The 19,299-nt window shown below is 45.4% G+C and overlaps 1 protein-coding gene across 6 annotated transcripts in view; it reads left to right on the top strand.

Annotated features, from left to right (window-relative positions):
• The window catches only part of IGHMBP2 (immunoglobulin mu DNA binding protein 2), a 79,135-nt gene that overhangs the window by 12,723 nt on the left and 47,113 nt on the right, over window positions 1–19,299 (top strand). For all 6 annotated transcript variants that reach the window (XM_068119398.2, XM_068119404.2, XM_068119391.2 and 3 more), the window contains 2 exons: window positions 602–784; window positions 1,711–1,826. In XM_068119398.2, the coding sequence (XP_067975499.2) occupies window positions 602–784; window positions 1,711–1,826 (299 nt within the window). The remainder of the gene's footprint in view (window positions 1–601; window positions 785–1,710; window positions 1,827–19,299) is intronic.

The raw sequence follows: 19,299 nt of genomic DNA, 5'->3' as shown, positions 1-19,299 counted from the left end.
TTGTTTTTGTGTAGTTTCGGAAGAAAAAGCAAATTTCTATTTTGGGGAGTCAAACCTGGTGCCACTTTGACCTCCAGTAGACCCATTTAGCCATTCCATAAGCTCCCCGGAACTGCGTTCCAGGTGAGCTAAAAAATGGAGGAGTCGCCAGAGTTTAAAGGAATGTGGAGACCGTAACTGGCACACGCGATGCTCCGGGAAAGAAATGAAATGTTTCCTGACGGCCATTAGCACAATATTGCAAAATTAACATTCACATACTCGTGTGTTACACAGTATGCATTTATTTTCCTTTTTGCATCCCAGTTGTCATATACAGTTCCATTTTAATTTTAGGGTTTACACTTTCTCCTCTGTATAATAAAATGATGCAATTCTTTCCATTGTATATTTAGTCTGGATATTTCAGACCAAGCAGCCTGGAAAATGGCTTCAACCACTTTGCTTTGTTAAAGCTTGCTTTACGGTGTGATTCTTGATGAGAAGATACAGGCAGATGCTTTCTCAGCGGTGGTTTATTCTATTTGTGTGCATAATTGTGCTATTATCTGGATAGCTGTTTGCTTTTTATCGTTTGTTTAATGTTTTCATTTATTTGCAGAGCAGCAGCAGAGGGACTGGGAACAAGCCTGCTGGAACGACTGGTAAAGACACATGGGGAGAAAGTGGTGCGCATGCTGCGAGTGCAGTACCGGATGAATGACGCCATCGGGGGGTGGGCTTCTCGGCAAATGTACAATGGCAATTTGCATGCGCACCCCTCTGTAGCTGCTCATCTCCTCAGGTTAGTTAGTTTTTAAAATGTCACTTTGTTTCATAAAGTAAAAAAAAATTTTTGTATACCAGTTCTGTTTCGAGTCGAGGTTTGTGGAGGCGTTAGAACACAGAACGAATTAGGACGTAAGAGAATGAAACAGTAGAAAAAGAGGGGGAGGGGAGGACACAATAACAGCAGGATTGATGGACATAATAGAGGATGACGTGCAAACAAATGGGACATGGGGAAAAATGAGGGCTAGGGGAGGGATCCATGGTGTGAACAAGATGGATACAGCTGCAAACTCTCTGGAAGAAGAAACTGGAAACCTGGAAAGAGGTAGATCTAGGTAGTAGAAAATATCATGGTTGTGGATGGGGGATGAGAGGAACGGAAGAGTGGAGGTGAACAGTGATGCTGGATTTTGGGAGTTTCACCAGAAGGGGTTGATGGTGGACCACATGCTCCCTGCAGAAACCGCCCTGCAGGAGGGGCAGTGTGGAAAGGGCAGAAGGTGCAAGACCAGAAAGGAGGCGTTGAGGAAGTTGACTCTTCTCAAAGCATTCACCATGCTGGATGATTATTTTTACTGTTTAATGATGATTCTTAAGATTTACATATGAGACTTAGGGACTTATTAGATACCAATTTTTTTAAGGAAGGAAATATACCCAGCCAGCTCCAGCTAATAAAAAAGTTCTTTTTTTCATGCAGGATATTTTCATTTTTTCTTTTTTTTCATTTCATTCAAGTAATTCTTGAAAAGTTGTGATGCATTTTCTTATAAGCTGTAACTTCTATTTTGCATTTAAAATGCTGCTGGCTGGATGAATTCTGTTATAGCTTGTCGAGACCTATTTCGAGCTGAGAAATGCTTTAAAGTTTTTATGTTCTGATGTAATTTTTTTTTCTTGATTCTTCATTTCATGATTGATCGTGTCTTGCAATAACAGAGACCTGCCTGGTGTGGAAGACACAGAAGACACGCGACTTGCTCTGCTTCTTATCGATACTGCAAGCTGTGGGTTACATGAGACTGCTGATGAAGAGCACTCAAAAGGCAACCCAGGTATCCTGTAGTTAACTTGCCTTTTTTTCTTATTTTAGCCTGGTGTTGACTTAGCGGTTAGGGTGCCAACTTGGGATCCTAGGATCCTGGGTTCGAATCCCGGTCGATCGCTGAATTAACGCCAGGCTGGTTGACTCAGCCTGTCATCCTTCCGAGGTCGGCAAATTGAGTACCAGCTTGCTGGGATGAATGATCCCGGTGTGTACCCTGGTTAGAATAGGTACACCGTATCCCTGCGCATCGTAAGAGGTGACCAAGGGTTGGCGTCAGGAAGGGCATCTGGCCATAAAAAACATTGCCTCAAACAGGGAATCATGATTGTCATGGGGCCCGCAAGGCTAACCCCCGCTCTAGCGGGGAAAATGGCCTTAAAACGATCATTCATTCATTCATTCATTCATTACAGTATCTAAGGCTTGTAGTGGAGCTGACACACACACACACACACACACACACACACACACACACACACCCACACACACACACCTACCAACCTCACACACATGGACTTACGGACGAATGGACGAGACACAACACAGGACTGTTGGATGAGATAAACATGGCCACTGAGGTTAGGGGAAGGGCCATCACTTCCCGGCGCCCTCTATGTACCAGCGATGTCACAACAATGGTGCTGCTTTTCTCACCACACTCAGCGGGAATTTCCCAAGGCGGAATTTCCTCCTCCTCATTCATGGATGCCATCCTATGGGGATTATCTGTGCTCTTGTCCTTTTCAAATGCTGAATGACAAGCAAGGAAATAGCACTTACCATTTTTAGTCTGATATCACTCGGCCGGGTTTGAACCGCCGACCTTCCAGACTTGGAGCGGATGCTTTAACCATTACACCACCGAGTCCAATCAATATGGTACTCCATTAAATAATTTTAGCCAAATTGGGTCTTCATTCATGATCCCACAGCTTTTATCCTTGATTAATACAGCATTATCTCTCCTCTCCCCTCCCCAATTTTGTTATCTTACCTGTACCTACAGGATAGTTCAGAAGTAGCGTATTTGCCTTTGAGGTGTCTAGTTTGTGTTTGATTCCCAACCCAACTCTATCGTCAACCGAGTGCTTTGCACACTTATCAGTAAGTGTGTTCTCCGTCAGATGGGACATGTTGGGTTTTCACCCGCCAACAATTTTTGGTGGATGTTAAAGATCCTACTGTGTATTTATTAAGAGTAGGGATTGTGTTACCACACTCAGGCCAAATTGTATCACAAATTTATGCAAACCAGCTGCAAGTTCATGAATGACTTCCCTTACCTTTCCTCTCCATCTTAATTATTGGAATTTCTCCTCTCCCCCTCCATGAATGAGCTTACCACACCTCTCTACTTGCAGTTTGGCCCACTCTTCTTGTGCAAACTGCTCCAGTTCTCCCAGATTTGAAGGGTGCCTTCTCCCAACTGCTGTTTTCAGATCTCCCCACAGGTGTTCAATGGGTTTACATCTGGACTCATTGCTGGCCACTTCAGAACAGTCAAGCGTTTTGTCTTGAACCATCCCTGGGTGCTTTTTGAAGTGTGTTTGGGGTTATTGTCCTGCTACAAGACCCATAACCTTTGGCAGAGAACCAGCTTTCTGACACTGGGTTGAACATCGTGCTTCAAAATGCCTTGGTAATCTCCTGATTTCATGATGCCATGCACACATTCAAGGCACCCAGTGCCAGAGGCAGCACAGCAACCCCAAAATATCACTGAACCTCCTCCATGTTTGAGTGTGGGGAAGGTGTTCTTTTATTTGAAGGCTTCGTTTTGCTTTCTGTAAATATAGAGATGATGTGCTTCACCAAAAAACTCTAATTTGGTCTCATCTGTCCACAAGACATTCTCCCAGAAGGATTGGATTTTGGCTTGTTCAGGTGTGTTTTGGCAAACTCCAGCCAGGCTTTCTTATGTCTCTCTCTCTCTCTCTCTCTCTCTCTCTCGCTCTCGCTCTCGCTCTCTCTCTCTCTCTCAGCAGTGGGGTCCTCTTGGTTCTCCTACCAAAGAACTCCCTTTCATTAAGTTGGTGACGGATGGTGCGAGTTGAAACTGTCGTACCTTGTGTCTGAAGGTCAGTTTGAATCTGTTTGTCAGTTGATCAAGGTGCTTTCTCCACCATTCAAACAATACTTCGCTGCAATCTTCGATCAAGTCTGTCTTGCGGCCACATCCAGGGAGGTTGGCTACAGTGCCATAGGCCTTAAACTTCCTGATAACATTGCGTATGGTGGACACAGGAACATCAAGGTCTCTGGAGATGGACTTTTAGCCTTTAGATTGTCCATGCTTGGCTACAATCTTGTGCCTGACCTCCTCAGACAGTTTTCTGGTTTTCCTTCTTTTCTCAATGCTCATTGCTCACCCACAGTGACAAAACAACAGAATGGCTCCTTTTCTCTATTTAAACTGGTTGAAAGAGTGATTTTTATATTGCAGGCACCTACAATTCACCACAGGTGAGTTCAATTCCAAAGTAAAGGAGAATCATCTGCTTGAAATCTAATGATTTCTCACAACTTCTAAAACAACAACTACAACAGGCATTTTAAGGCCATTTTCCCTGCAAGAGCGGGAGTTAGCCTTGCGGTCCCCATGACAATCTTCTCCATTTTGCCCTATTTTCTGCATCTCCCCTTGTTAACCCCTTTGCCCGCATTTCTTCTTCGACCATCTTTAGCCAAGTCTTTCTCGGTCTTCGCCGTCCTCTACTTCCTTCTACATTCATTTCCATCACTCTTCTCAACCAGTCACTTTCATCCTTCCTCAACACATGACCAAACCATCTCAACCTGTTCCTCTTCACAGCATCGATCACAGGCTCTATTCCCATCATCTTTCGCAATTCATCATTTGTCTTCCTCTCTCTCAACGATACTCCGCACATCCACCGAACCATTCGCATTTCCACCCTTTCCAGCCTTCGTTGCTGCTCTACGTTCATTACCCATGTCTCGCTCCCATAAATCATAACACTTCTTACACATGCAGCATACACCTTTCCCTTCAGCATACACCTTTCCCTTCAGCTTAAACGACACTCCCCTCCTCGTCAGCACGCCACTCAGTTCCCGAAACTTCTTCCATGCACATCTCACTCTAGCAACCGTTGCCGAGTCTGACCCACCTTCTCCATTCAGCATGTATCCTCGGTAACAAAATGTTTTCACACCTTCCAGCTTCATGCTGTCTCCAAGATCCAACTCAACATTTCCTCCATCTGCAGCTCCCTCTGTGCACACCTTACACTTGAATGTAGCTGCCACACTGGTTAATGACCCTCTCAAACCACTACATTTTTGAGGAACCCACTCAGCGCACATTGCACATTGATGGAATTCACTCCGACACCCTTCCTCCACACAGCACACGGCCACTTCCCAGTTCTTTCCACCTCACCACATGCTTTACCACTTGCCATCACCTTCATTTTTCCGTTATTCACCTTCAGACCTTTTGTCTCCATACATTCCTTCCACTTGTTCATCTTCTCCTTCAGTCCATCCATACTTTCTACAATCAACACCAGATCACCTGCGTACAACAACTTCCACGGTAAAGCCTCCTTTACGTTCCGAGCCAGCACCTCCATCACAGCTACAAATAGTAGTGGACCTGGTACCGACCCCGGATGCACTCCCACCTTCACCTCAAACTCACCACTGTTCCCGTCCTTCATCCTTTCAGCTGTGCGTGCTCTTTTGTACATTGCCATCACTACTCTGATCAACCATTCTTCCACTCCTAACTTCCTCAATGCCCATGTCACTACTTCACGTGGAACCCTATCGAATGCTTTCTCCAGATCAACAAACCCAAGAAACAACTTCTTCCTCTTCTCCATGTACTTCTCCTGCAACTGCCTTACAATAAAAAGCATGTCTGTCGTTCCTCTTCCTGGCATATATCCAAACTGCATTTCGTCACCTTTCTTTTGGTCACCTTTCCCCTTGTATAGAGGGACGAGGGTACTCAGTTCCCAATCCACTGGAATGCGGCCTTCTTTCACCACCAGATTACAGATCTCTGTCATTCTCTTCACAACCCAACTTCCTGCCGCCTTCAACATATCTCCCACAACTCCCGTCGGCCATCCCGCTTTTCTACTCTTCATTGCTTTTATCGCTTCCTCAACTTCCTTCTCGGTTGTCTTCTCTGCCGGTCCTAAAACTGGGTTACTCCCTATGTTGCCATCCCATTCATTCTCTGCATTCAACAGTATTTCCATATAACTCTTCCATCCTCCTTTAATTCCATCTGGGTCCACAACGATTTGTCCCACTTCACCCTTCAAGCAACTCACCCCCATCACATCACACCTCCCTATCGCTATCTGCTTTGCAATCCTGAATACCACTCTCTGACCCTCTTCCAAATCCAAGCATTCTCCGAACATTTTCCTACATGCCTCCTGCGCCCTTGCTACCTCTTTCTTTGCAGCCTTCTTGGCTGCCTTATAACTTTCATGCTCTGCCTTTTCTGCCCCCATACCCTTCGCCTTCTGCCACTCCTTGAACTTCTTCCTCTTCTCGTCAATCTTCTTTCCAACTTCATCATCCCACCACCATGTTTCCGAGTGCCTCGGTGGTCCTTTTGTCCATCCACATACCTCACCAACGGCTCCCAACAGACTATCTTTCATTGACATCCAACCACTTTCAAGCTCGACTACATCATCCTCTACCAGTCTACCATACTCAGCCTCTCTTTTAATGCCTCCCTCACTGTCACCTCTTTCAACCTCCACACCTTCATTCTCTGTTGGTACTTCACCCGCCGAGCTCTCCTCGCACCTTTCACCCTTATGTCACAGACAACCAAGTGGTGCTGTGAAACAGCCTCCTCCCCCGGGATCACCTTAGTGTCCCGGAGGTGCCCTCGATCTCACCTACGCACCAGCAGGTAGTCAACGGTTGTCGTCGACCCATCTGACGTGTATGTAACAAGCTTATCCTCTTTCTGGAACTGAGTATTACAAATCAACAAATCAGCTCCATCAGCAAATTCCAAAATCCTTTCACCTTCTCCATTTCTCACACCATATCCGTAACCCCCATTAACTCCCTCAAAACCGTCCATACTCTTTCCCATATGTCCATCTTGGGCTCCTCCTCCCACAACAACTCCTTATCTTTCACGTTTTCCATCAGCTTCTCTATCGCACACCAGAACTTGTCCTTCTCTTCATCACTCTGACCAACCTGCGGAGCATATCCCGAGATGACGTTCACCAAGAGCTTTCCAATCATCATTTTCACCATCATCAACCTTTCACTCGCTCTCGTCACACTCACCACACTGTCTACAAACTCCTCCGAAAACAGGACACCAACACCATTCATGCCTTCTGGGCACCCTTGCCACACAAACTTGTATTTCTGTCCCTGCCTACCCTTCACCATTCTCACACCACTTCCCTTCCATCTCGTCTCCTGCACACAACATATGTCCACTCTTCTTCTGACCAATACTTCCATCACTTCTCCTGATCTCCCTGTCATTGTCCCTACATTCCATGTCCCAAATCTCAGAAAGCGATCTCCACGTCGGGCATCAGACGTTTCGTCGTCATAAATGGAGTGATTTCAACCCTTGCTTCGATCGGGTTCCCCACCTTGAGTTTTGACGAGAGGGAGTGGGGTCCCCCACGGGGTACTTCGCGCTGTACCCTGCCCATATGTAGTTGTAATTGTCATGGTTCTCTTTTTGAGGCAATGTTTTTATGGCCGGATGCCCTTCCTGACGCCAACCCTTTTAGTCGCCTCTTATGATGCGCAGGGATACGGCGTACCTATTCTAAACCGGAGTACACACCGGGGACAACTTCTAAAAGGTGCCAATAATATTGTCCGGGCCATTTTCGGATTTCTGTGTGGAATAAGGTAAGATTTAGTAATTTTTTCAGCTTTTTTTGTTTCGTTCCACTGCGAGTGAAAATAAATACATATGTGGATATGAAAAGATTTTTTAATTTCAACAATTTTCTGGAAGAAATGGTGCATTATTTGAAAAAAGTGCAAGGGTGCCAATGTTTTTGGCCACGACTGTATATTCGGTATGTCTCATTTTTGTTTCTGGCTGAAACAAAATTGATCGCTGAATATTAAAAAGCATCAATTGAACGATAACATTTGTTGCATCTTTTTCACTTAAACTTCTTGCCACTGTACAGATAACAATTTATTTTGTTTTAAAAATAAAATAAAATTACTAAAGAGGAGAGAAGGCTCTCTGAAAAAAGAGAAGTTTTCAAGGCAGAGAGATGGAATTTTTGGAGTGTATACCTAGTGGGTGAGAATTCCATAGTCAAGGAGCATAACATGAAAAGATGCGATCAATAGATGTCAATATGCAGGATGTTTTGGAGTAAAAAGGGAGAGATAAATTGATCAAAGTGACGTTGTTGCATACTACAGGATGGACTGGAAGTCCCTTTACCCCTGCTAACTTTCTTGCTCCTCCCTCCCTCATTTCCCCTCCACCTTCCCTCACCATGGTATGCGGCAACACTGACTCACTGACGTGGGGGTCAGTAGGAAGTTAGACGACATGGCAGGCACAAGTTGTTAGTGTCGAGGAGCGGTTGGTTGCTTGTGTTTGGGTATCACAGAACGCTTTGGAAAATCCTCTTCACTAAAGCAGATATTTTTAAAGTGGGGAAAATGGACTTTTGAACCATGGAGTGTGAAGGATGAAAAGCGCAGTGGAAGACCGGTAACAAGAATAAACTTGTGCGTATTGGCATCAATTGAGTGGTCGCCGAGAAAGTCAACAAAGAGAGTCAGGGAACTTGGCATACCGCAGACCACTATACAAACTCGCATGGAAAAATATCTTCAGTTGAATCCCTTGCGTTCATTATTTGTGAATGGACTGGTGCTGTGCATCACGCGATGTCTTTCTCGACACCTTCCTGACGACTCTGTCTCAAGGAAAAGTGTTATTTTTGGATGAAGGTGCCATTTATGGAAGCTCGTGGGCACGGAATGTGGTGTTCTGGTCTATGGAAAGTCTGCATTAGATTGGGAATGGAGCAACCTCCTCCACACGTGATGATATCGGCAAGCATAACATCAAAACATTTATTAGGTCACTATTTTTTGATGGACCGGTAAACGGCGTAGCTGACGAGCATGTGTTAATAAACTGGCTGGTACCATGAATTGTTACTATGTGAATAGCTGAATGTCTGGCTTCAACAAGACAGCAAACTCATGCATTTTGCATTGCATGTTCCGGACTATCTCAATGACACGTTCCCTCAGTGATCGATTGGCCGCGGATCACCAACATCATCAGCTCCTCTATCATGGCCACCACATAGTCCAGATCAAGCGATCCCAGACAACTTGGTGGGGCTTCATATTGGAGAAGGGTGTTGACAAACCGGTAAGGACGATTGAAGAATTGCACGCATCAGTCGTGGCCTCTTTTGCACAGGTGACGCCACAAATGCTACACAAGATGTTGGAGGTCTTGACAACAAATTCGGTGGTGCAAGGAGAATGATGGAGTGCATACAGATACGATGATTAATAATTATTGGAAGTCTCGACTTGTCTGCAAAAATTCCAGAGAAAAATGGACGTTTTTCTTGGGTTTTTCGAGCAGTTTGTTGAAAGCCTTTATTGAACAAAGTCGATCCAAACTGGGCTGGGACGAGTTTTGTGGCTAATCTGGTACAACATCGCAAGCTGCTCTCCTAAAAGCCAAACATGGTTGCTGAATACCTTTTAAAATTCATGCATTCAAAATTGGTGTTGAGCAGGTTAACATGAGGTTTCAGACGCAGAAAGTGCTCAAGTGAAAACCCCCATCAATGAACTAAACAGAGGCAGAAATACAGTACATACCACAAGCAGGAAAGATACGGAGCTGGAATTGATTAATCTTGCTATCAGCGATGAATCTACTGCACCATCAACATTTGCTACATTCGATTACAACTGTCTCATCTCCTGTTGCTTGCACTTCAGCTATCCCGGACAATGCATAATAATTCATCTGCATCAAATAAGGATCTTCATTTTGGAAGAGTGATACACGGCGTTATCAATTTCTGCACTGGGCGAGTCCAAATGCACAGAATCTCGAGTCGGAGTGGTGAAAGGGAGTGGCCGAGCTCAGCTCTCAAAGTGGGATTATATAAGCAGCATGCACACCATTCTCAGATATGTGACACCACCCCAATTTTTATGTAACGTTCACAGCAATGAATATACAACCACATTGAACTGCGTTTCACTCGTTTATTCTATGTCCAACATGGTGCCTGCCATTGACTGCATAGCGTAGGTATTAGGGTTAGGGAAGTACACAGATAAAGGTGTAGGGAAGTACACAGACACAGATAACACAGATAATGTGTCCAAATACACAGATAATGAGAGGGAAGAGAGGGAGGTATTAGGGTTAGCTTGTTGGGCTAGGGTACAACGTAACATATCCATAAAAAGAAAAAGAAAAGTTAATTTTAAAAAAATTGTTATTATTAAAGACATCGATTAGCCAGAAATATTGTTTAACCAGAACACCCTCTGTCTTGACCATTCCGGATAAAAGAAGTTCTGCTGTGGTAATTTTTGATAATCTCGTTGCCTATTGCATTCTTGTCTCGCTTTTCCCATTTGGCAAAAACCTGCAGGAAGGTGCAGTCTGTATAAATCCTGATAGAGAATACACTTTAGTTAAAATTACAAATTCCAGGATTTTTTTTCATTGTAGCAGAATTCTTCCTTATTGTTTGTTTGTGCCTTTTGGATTTTTGGCTTTTGGTATTTTTTACTCTTTCAAGTTTATTTCAAAAATGTATTTTTCTTCCATCTCAGCAATGAAATTGTTTGGTTTGCTTGGAAAAAGAAACTTGGATTATATTGACACTGTGAGAAGGGAGAATTTAGTAATGTCAAAAAAGATTAGGCAGGTTGACAAATTATAAAATAGGAAAGGAGGAATATTTACTCAAAAGGAAATCGTATATGTGTACCACTTAAAGTATCACTTAAAGACCATGGTGTATCCTAGAAGAATGGATGAAATGCAATTTCAATGAGTTAACAGTGTATGCTTTGATAGGCTCTGACAACAATAAGAACTAGAAAGCATCTGAAAATGCAAAGCCCATCTGCGTCCACTTTGTATTCAGACTTCTTCTTCCGTATGCTAAACGTGATGAAAACGGCAAAAAAAAATACAAAAAAAATTGACGATTTTTGGGGATCTTGACCTTTAGACCTCAAAAAGGAAGAGGCTTCGGTGACCCAATATTCAAACCATGCTCAAATTTCAGATCAATCGGATGAAAATTGACTATTTAATGCAACTTTGACCTTTTGATCTAGAAAAAAGCAATCGAGGAGTAGCTTTTGATTGGTGAACCAATTCAGTGACCCAATATGCAGTTCTTTAAATTTAAGGTCAATTGGATGAAAATTGACGATTGTATGTGATGCTGACCTTTCACCTTTTGACCAAATTTTTGGTCAAAATCTTTGACGCAGGTAGTGGGAGACAAGATGGGGAGAGAGGGGCAGGCACACAAGTACAACAGCAGAGAACAGGGACATCGGGAGATCTGTGGGAGGGCGGGGCTTGGGTGGAGGAGGCATGGGAAGGAGGCGGGGGGGGGGGGGGGGAAGAGGTATAAAATACATGGATACTGCTCGGACTTCCAGGAAGGAAGTTGGAGTTTCAAAAAAGTGGATCTGGGGTGAATTAACGGGGGCATAAAAGATCAAAGTTTTGGATGGGGGAAGATAAGAGATGGTGGTGAACAGCTGTTTTAAAGACCTGGAGGGAGGAGTGGGATTGAAGGGAGTGGGGGAGTTTGTTCCAGAGGTGGGAGAAAAGGGGAATGAAAGAGTGAAGGTGAGCAGAGAGCCTAGATTTTGGCAGTTTAACCATAAGAGGGTTGCAGGCAGATCTTGTGCGACCTGAAGGAATATTTGGGGGACAGAGCACAGACAGACCTGGGGGAGTTAGGCCGGATAGGAGTTGGTAGAAGACAGAAAGACCACCTACCTACCTGCGGTGAGTGAGTGAAAGGCCCTCACAATCGGCTTCATCGCGGGAGATTCCAATGATTCTGAAAGCTTTGGTTTCAAGTGTGATGCTGAGCGAGGTGTGTGAGGCAGGAGCACCAGCCCAGAGGGGAGAACAGTATTCCATTGAGCTGCAGATGAAAGCCTTGTATGTGGTGAGGAGCTCAGGTGTGCCAAGGAAGGACTTTGCATGATAGAGGATCCCCAGTTGGCGACTGGCTTTGGAGGCCAGCATGGAAATGTCGTTTTCCCAGGAAAGAACATGGCAGATACAACAACAACAACAACAACATGCATTTTAAAGGCCATTTTCCCTGCTAGAGCGGGGGTTAGCCTTGCGGTCCCCATGACAATCTTCTCCATTTTGCCCTATTTTCTGCATCTCTCCTTGTTAACCCCCTTGCCCGCATTTCTTCTTCCACCAACTTTAGCCAAGTCTTTCTCGGTCTTCCCCGTCTTCTACTTCCTTCTACATTCATTTCCATCACTCTTCTCAACCAGTCACTTTCATCCTTCCTCAACACATGACCAAACCATCTCAACCTGTTCCTCTTCACAGCATCAATCACAGGCTCTATTCCCATCATCTTTCGCAATTCATCATTTGTCTTCCTCTCTCTCAACGATACTCCGCACATCCGTCGAACCATTCGCATTTCCACCCTTTCCAACCTTCGTTGCTGCTCTACGTTCATTACCCATGTCTCGCTCCCATAAATCATAACACTTCTCACACATGCAGCATACACCTTTCCCTTCAGCTTCAACGACACTCCCCTCATCATCAGCACGCCACTCAATTCCCGAAACTTCTTCCATGCACATCTCACTCGAGCAACCGTTGCCGAGTCTGATCCACCTTCTCCATTCAGCATGTCTCCGAGGTAGCAAAATGTTTTCACACCTTCCAGCTTCACGCTGTCTCCAAGATCCAACTCAACATTTCCTCCATCTGCAGCTCCCTCTGTGCACACCTTACATTTGAATGTAGCTGCCACACTGGTTAATGACCCTCTCAAACCACTACATTTTTGATGAACCCACTCAGCGCACATTGTACACTGAATGGAGTTCACTCCGACACCCTTCCTGCACACAGCACATGGCCACTTCCCAGTTCTTTCCACCTCACCACATGCTTTACCACTTGCCATCACCTTCATCTTTCCTATATTCACCTTCAGACCTTTTGTCTCCAATCTCCATACATTCCTTCCACTTGTTCATCTTTTCCTTCAGTCCATCCATACTTTCCGCAATCAACACCAGATCATCTGCATACAACAACTCCCACGGTAAACCCTCCTTTACGTTCTGAGCCAGCACCTCCATCACAGCTACAAATAGTAGTGGACTTAGTACCGACCCCTGATGCACTCCCACCTTCACCTCAAACTTACCACTGTTCCCGTCCTTCGTCCTTACAGCTGTGCGTGCTCTTTTGTACATTGCCATCACTACTCTGATCAACCATTCCTCCACTCCTAACTTCCTCAATGCCCATGTCAATACTTTGCGTGGAACCCGATCGAATGCTTTCTCCAGATCAACAAACCCAAGAAACAACTTCTTCCTCTTCTCCATGTACTTCTCCTGCAACTGCCTCACAATGAAAAGCGCGTCTGTCGTTCCTCTTCCTGGCATAAATCCAAACTGCATTTCGTCGATCTTCACTTTCTTCCTTATCCTCCTCTCCAACACCCTTTCCAATACTTTCATTCCATGCTCCAATAACTTTATCGCTCGGTACGAGCCACACTCCAGAGGGTCACCTTTCCCCTTGTATAGAGGGACGAGGGTACTCGGTTCCCAATCCACTGGAATGCGGCCTTCTTTCACCACCAGATTACAGATCTCTGTCATTCTCTTCACACCCCAACTTCCTGCTGCCTTCAACATATCTCCCACAACTCCCGTCGGCCCTCCTGCTTTTCTACCCTTCATTGCTTTTATCGCTTCCTCAACTTCCTTCTCAGTTATCTTCTCTGCCGGTCCTAAAACTGGGTTACTCTCTATGTTGCCATCCCATTCATTCTCTGTATTCAACAGCATTTCCATATATCTTTTCCATCTTCCTTTAATTCCATCTGGGTCGACAACGATTTGTCCCACTTCATCCTTCAAGCAGCTCACCCCCATCACATCACACCTCTCTTTCGCTATCTGCTTTGCAATCCTGAATACTGCTTTCTGACCCTCTTCCGAATCCAAGCGTTCTCCGAACATTTTCCTACATGCCTCCTGCGCCTTTGCTATCTCTTTCTTTGCAGCCTTCCTGGCTGCCTTATAACTTTCATGCTCTGCTGTTTCTGCTCCCGTACCCTTCGCCTTCTGCCACTCCTTGAACTTCTTCCTCTTCTCGTCAATCCTCTTTCCAACTTCATCATCCCACCACCATGTTTCCGAGTGCCTCGGTGGTCCTTTTGTCCATCCACATACCTCACCAACGGCTCCCAACAGACTAGCTTTCATTGACATCCAACCACTTTCAAGCTCAACCACATCATCCTCGACCCTACTCAGCCTCTCTTTTAATGCCTCCCTTACTGTCACCTCTTTCAACCTCCACACCTTCATTCTCGGTTGGTACTTCACCCGCCGAGCTCTCCTCGCACCTTTCACCCTTACGTCGCAGACAACCAAGTGGTGCTGTGAAACAGCCTCCTCCCCCGAGATCACCTTTGTGTCTTGGAGGTGCCCCCTATCTCGCCTACGCACCATCAGGTAGTCAACGGTTGTCGTCGACCCACCTGACGTGTATGTAACAAGCTTATTATCCTCTTTCTGGAACTGAGTATTACAAATCAACAAATCAGCTCCATCAGCAAACTCCAAAATCCTTTCACCTTCTCCATTTCTCACACCATATCCGTAACCCCCATGAACTCCGTCAAAACCATCCATACTCCTTCCCACATGTCCATTTAGGTCTCCTCCTACCACAACAACTTCCTCATCTTTCACGTTTTCCATCAGCTTCTCTATCGCACACCAGAACTTGTCCTTCTCTTCATCGCTCCGACCAACCTGCGGAGCATATCCCGAGATGACGTTCACCAAGAGCTTTCCAATCATCATTTTCACCATCATCAACCTATCACTCACTCTAGTCACACTCACCACACTGTCTACAAACTCCTCAGAAAACAGGACACCAACACCATTCACGCCCTCCAGGCACCCTTGCCACACAAACTTGTATTTCTGTCCCTGCCTACCCTTCACCATTCTCACACCACTTCCCTTCCATCTCGTCTCTTGCACACAACATATGTCCACTCTTCTTCTGACCAATACTTCCACCACTTCTCCTGATCTCCCTGTCATTGTCCCTACTTTCCATGTCCCAAACCTCAGAAACCGATCTCCACTTCGGGCTGTACCCTGCCCACATGTAGTTGTAATTGTCATGGTTCTCTTTTTGAGGCAATGTTTTTTTATGGCCGGATGCCCTTCCTGACGCCAACCCTCTTAGTCGCCTCCTACGACATGCAGGGATACGGCGTACCTATTCTTATCCAGGGTACACACTGGGAAACGTTTAAAACATGGAAATCCTGGGGGGGGGATCACCGCTGCGGTTTAAACATATTTAAATAAATATTTAAACAAAACCATGAAAACAATCCGGGAAAAGTCTCTAAGTGAGAACGTGGATTTGAGAAAGCAGGAGCAGAGGTGAAAGAACAAACGAGAATATAGGGGGCGGGGCACAAGTCGAGACGAGGAGGCCGCACGAGACACCAGGCCGCACGAGGCGCGGACAAAGAAACGACTAATTACACACAAATTTGCAACAACTACAAAACCAAAACCAAATAGAAACACACAATAACACATACACAACAAAATACGCAGCGGAAATTTGACAAAGAAACGAACGGGAAAACACTCAAACTTTGATGCCGTGGAGAGATCAAAGCAAGCCCCGTCGCTCGAGGGACCGGAAGCGGATTCCCCACACATATGGCAGATAGTGAGATGGCAGATAGTGAGACCCAAAAGCTTGAGTGACAGAACCTCTTGGAGAGGATTGTTAAGAAAGCAGATGTGAGGGTTGTCCAGTCGGTCTTTTCGGAAAGACATAGTAAGAGTGTGAGATTTGTCAGGATTGAAAGACATGTTCCACCTGTTTGACCAGTATGTGATTTTGTCCAGGTCTGCAGAGAGTGGGGAGGCTGCAGACTGCCGATCTGAGGGATGAGGAATGGAGTGGCAGAGAGTGGAGTCATCAGCAAAGAGATAGAGAGGGGTTTTCAGAGAATCGGAGAGATCACTGATAAAGACCAGAAAAAGCGTAGGGCCCAGAACACTACCTTGGGGAACTCCAGCCTGAACAGGAAGGGGAGATGAGAGAAAGCCATTCAGGGCCACATGTTGACGATGACCAGAGAGGAAGTCCGCAAGCCATGTGTGGAGATTTCCATGGATACCATCGGAGGAGAGTTTGGTGAGCCGAGCTGGGTACCAGACCGTATCGAAGGCACGTGATATGTCAAGGGAGACAGCTCTGATTTCCTGTTTGGCATTGAGGACCTCCATCCATTGTTGAGACAGCAGAAGCAGCATGTCCAGAGTAGAGTGAGCTGGTCTGAAACCAAATTGATGATCAAAGATCAAGCCATTGGAGAAGAGGAAGGATTTGATATCAGAAGCAATGATGGATTCCATGACTTTGCTGATAATTGGGAGCAGGCTGATTGATCTGTATTTGCAAGGATCTGTTTTTGCACCTTTTTGTGTAAAGCGGTAATGTTGGCTGATTTCCAAGCTGATGGCAGATGACCTTGAGCAAAAGAGAGGGTGAAGAGAATTGAGAGAGGGTGTGAAAGAGCGGCAGAGCTGGATTTTAGGATCCGTGGGCTGATGCCGTCTGGTCCAGTTGCAGAATCAGAGTCGAGGTTTGACAGAAACTTCTCCACCTTGTCAGGAGAGAAGGACACAGAGTCCAGGAGCAGCTGGGTTCGACTGGGTAAGGTGGGTACAGAGAGAGATGGGTTTAGGGACACAAGATTTTGAGGCAAACACAGAGTTGAGGCAAGCGGCTTTGTCACGTGCGGTGTCAACTGTGTAGCCATTTTAGGTAAGGGAGGGGATGGAGGAGGAACAAACACCAGAAACAGATTTGACCAGATGCCACCAGTACTTGGAGGAAGGAGACAGGTTTGAGAGTTCAGTCTTGAGAGTCGAGAGATATTGTTTCCTGGCTCTCCTGAGGGTAGACACACACTTGTTCCGAGCTTGGTGGAAGGAACTGAGATTGCCTTCAGTTGGATTAGCCTTCCAAGAGGCAAAGACAAGTTGTTTCAGGGCAACTGCCTCACCACAAGTTTTAGTGTACCATGGACGGGAGGAAGGGTAAGACAACTGAAGATGAGATGGGATAAATCTGTGCATGAGAGAGAGCAATTTACTTTGGAAGAATTCCCAGGAAGAGTTGATGTCAGAGGCAGTAGAGATTGGAGACCAGTCCAGATGATTGATGGCTGCTTGAAGACTGTGCCAGTCGGCGTGAGTGAAATGCCAGACTCGTTGACGCTGAGGAGGCTCTCTGTGAATGGCCAGAGAGATGTCCACTTTAACAAGCACATGATCAGATGAACCGATTGGAGCAGAAGAAGAGCAGCAGACATTTGCAGAGAAGTTTGTCATAACCAAGTCTAGAAGAGAAGATGCTCCATTGACTGAGATCCAGGTCGGGAAATTGACAGATTGTGTCAGTCCCAATGAGTCGCAGAAGTCCTTTGCTGAGATTCCATGGCTAATGAGAGAGGTACCCACACACAGCCAGCTGGCATGATGACAGTTGAAGTCGCCACATATGAGGAAGAGAGAGTTGGGATGAGTCGATAGAAGTTGTTCATGTTGTCAGACAACGAAATGTAAATGGAGTCATCACTGTTTGGAGGACGGTACAGAACACATATGAACAAAAGGTGGGAGCGGAGAGGAAGCCATAGCCAGAGGTACTCCTGGGGGTGGGGTGGAGAGAGGGCAGTGCAAGGGAGAGTGAGGAAGAGAGTTTTTGATAAAGATGGCAACCCCACCACCAGGACGAGGCTCAGGTCCATCATACCGGAGGAGGGAGTAACCAGGAAGAGATACATTCTTGGATATCCCCATGAACTGCAAATCCACAAACTTAGGGTGTAATCGGAAAATAAGCTTTTCAATGGCAGTCTGGTCCATTGGACCCGACCCATGCATCCCATCCTCGGGTTAACAAAATTCGGAAGTTCAGCGCTCCTGAAGCAATCGTTTTCACCAAGCACCCTTGCACACGAATATAACGATGTTGGGTCACAGTTTTGGAGACGGAACATCGCAGGTTGTTGAAAGTGTTGTCACTTCCCCCAAGGTCGGCTGTCTTGATAGGTTCATGGCCATTATGGGAGCCTCTCATTTACCTCGATACACATGCCGCACCCTCTCATGCTATATACTGATTTATAACATGGTTATTGGACGTATTATGAAGGCGATTTGTGTTCTACAGTGTTGAAGTGTATAACTCAATTCAAATGAAGGTTTAAAGAGGTTTAAAAGAGTATAAATAAATAAATAAATTCCAGGTTTACCACCATTTTCCAAAGTGTCAATTACATCACCCTGTCTAACACGTTACATTCGTTATTCGTGCCTGTTGTTGTTTGTGTCTTTTATAACGTCCTTAAAAACAGTTTCCTTTTTGAAATGATGTTCAATTTTATTTGACTGTCCGGCAAGCAGACAGAGTAAAAGTATTATCTCTGCACATGTGTGGTCGGGACAAATTTTGAGCCAAGGTACGGTAAACCGACAGATATGTTTTTCTATTCATGTTCCGATTTGAGTGGAGGAATGGTTGATCAGAGTAGTGATGACAATGTACAAAAGAGCGTGCACAGCTGTAAGGACGAAGGACGGGAACAGTGGTGAGTTTGAGGTGAAGGTGGGAGTGCATCAGGGGTCGGTACTAAGTCCACTACTATTTGTAGCTGTGATGGAGGTGCTGGCTCAGAACGTAAAGGAGGGTTTACCGTGGGAGTTGTTGTATGCAGATGATCTGGTGTTGATTGCGGAAAGTATGGATGGACTGAAGGAAAAGATGAACAAGTGGAAGGAATGTATGGAGATTGGAGACAAAAGGTCTGAAGGTGAATATAGGAAAGATGAAGGTGATGGCAAGTGGTAAAGCATGTGGTGAGGTGGAAAGAACTGGGAAGTGGCCATGTGCTGTGTGCAGGAAGGGTGTCGGAGTGAACTCCATTCAATGTACAATGTGCGCTGGGTGGGTTCATCAAAAATGTAGTGGTCTGAGAGGGTCATTAACCAGTGTGGCAGCTACATTTAAATGAAAGGTGTGCACAGAGGGAGCTGCAGATGGAGGAAATGTTGAGTTGGATCTTGGAGACGGCGTGAAGCTGGAAGGTGTGAAAACATTTTGCTACCTCGGG

This window comes from Myxine glutinosa, chromosome 1, assembly GCF_964187855.1.
Source record: "Myxine glutinosa chromosome 1, kmMyxGlut1.1, whole genome shotgun sequence".
In the NCBI taxonomy this organism is placed as follows: domain Eukaryota; kingdom Metazoa; phylum Chordata; class Myxini; order Myxiniformes; family Myxinidae; genus Myxine; species Myxine glutinosa.
This window is presented reverse-complemented; position numbering and strand designations above follow the sequence as displayed.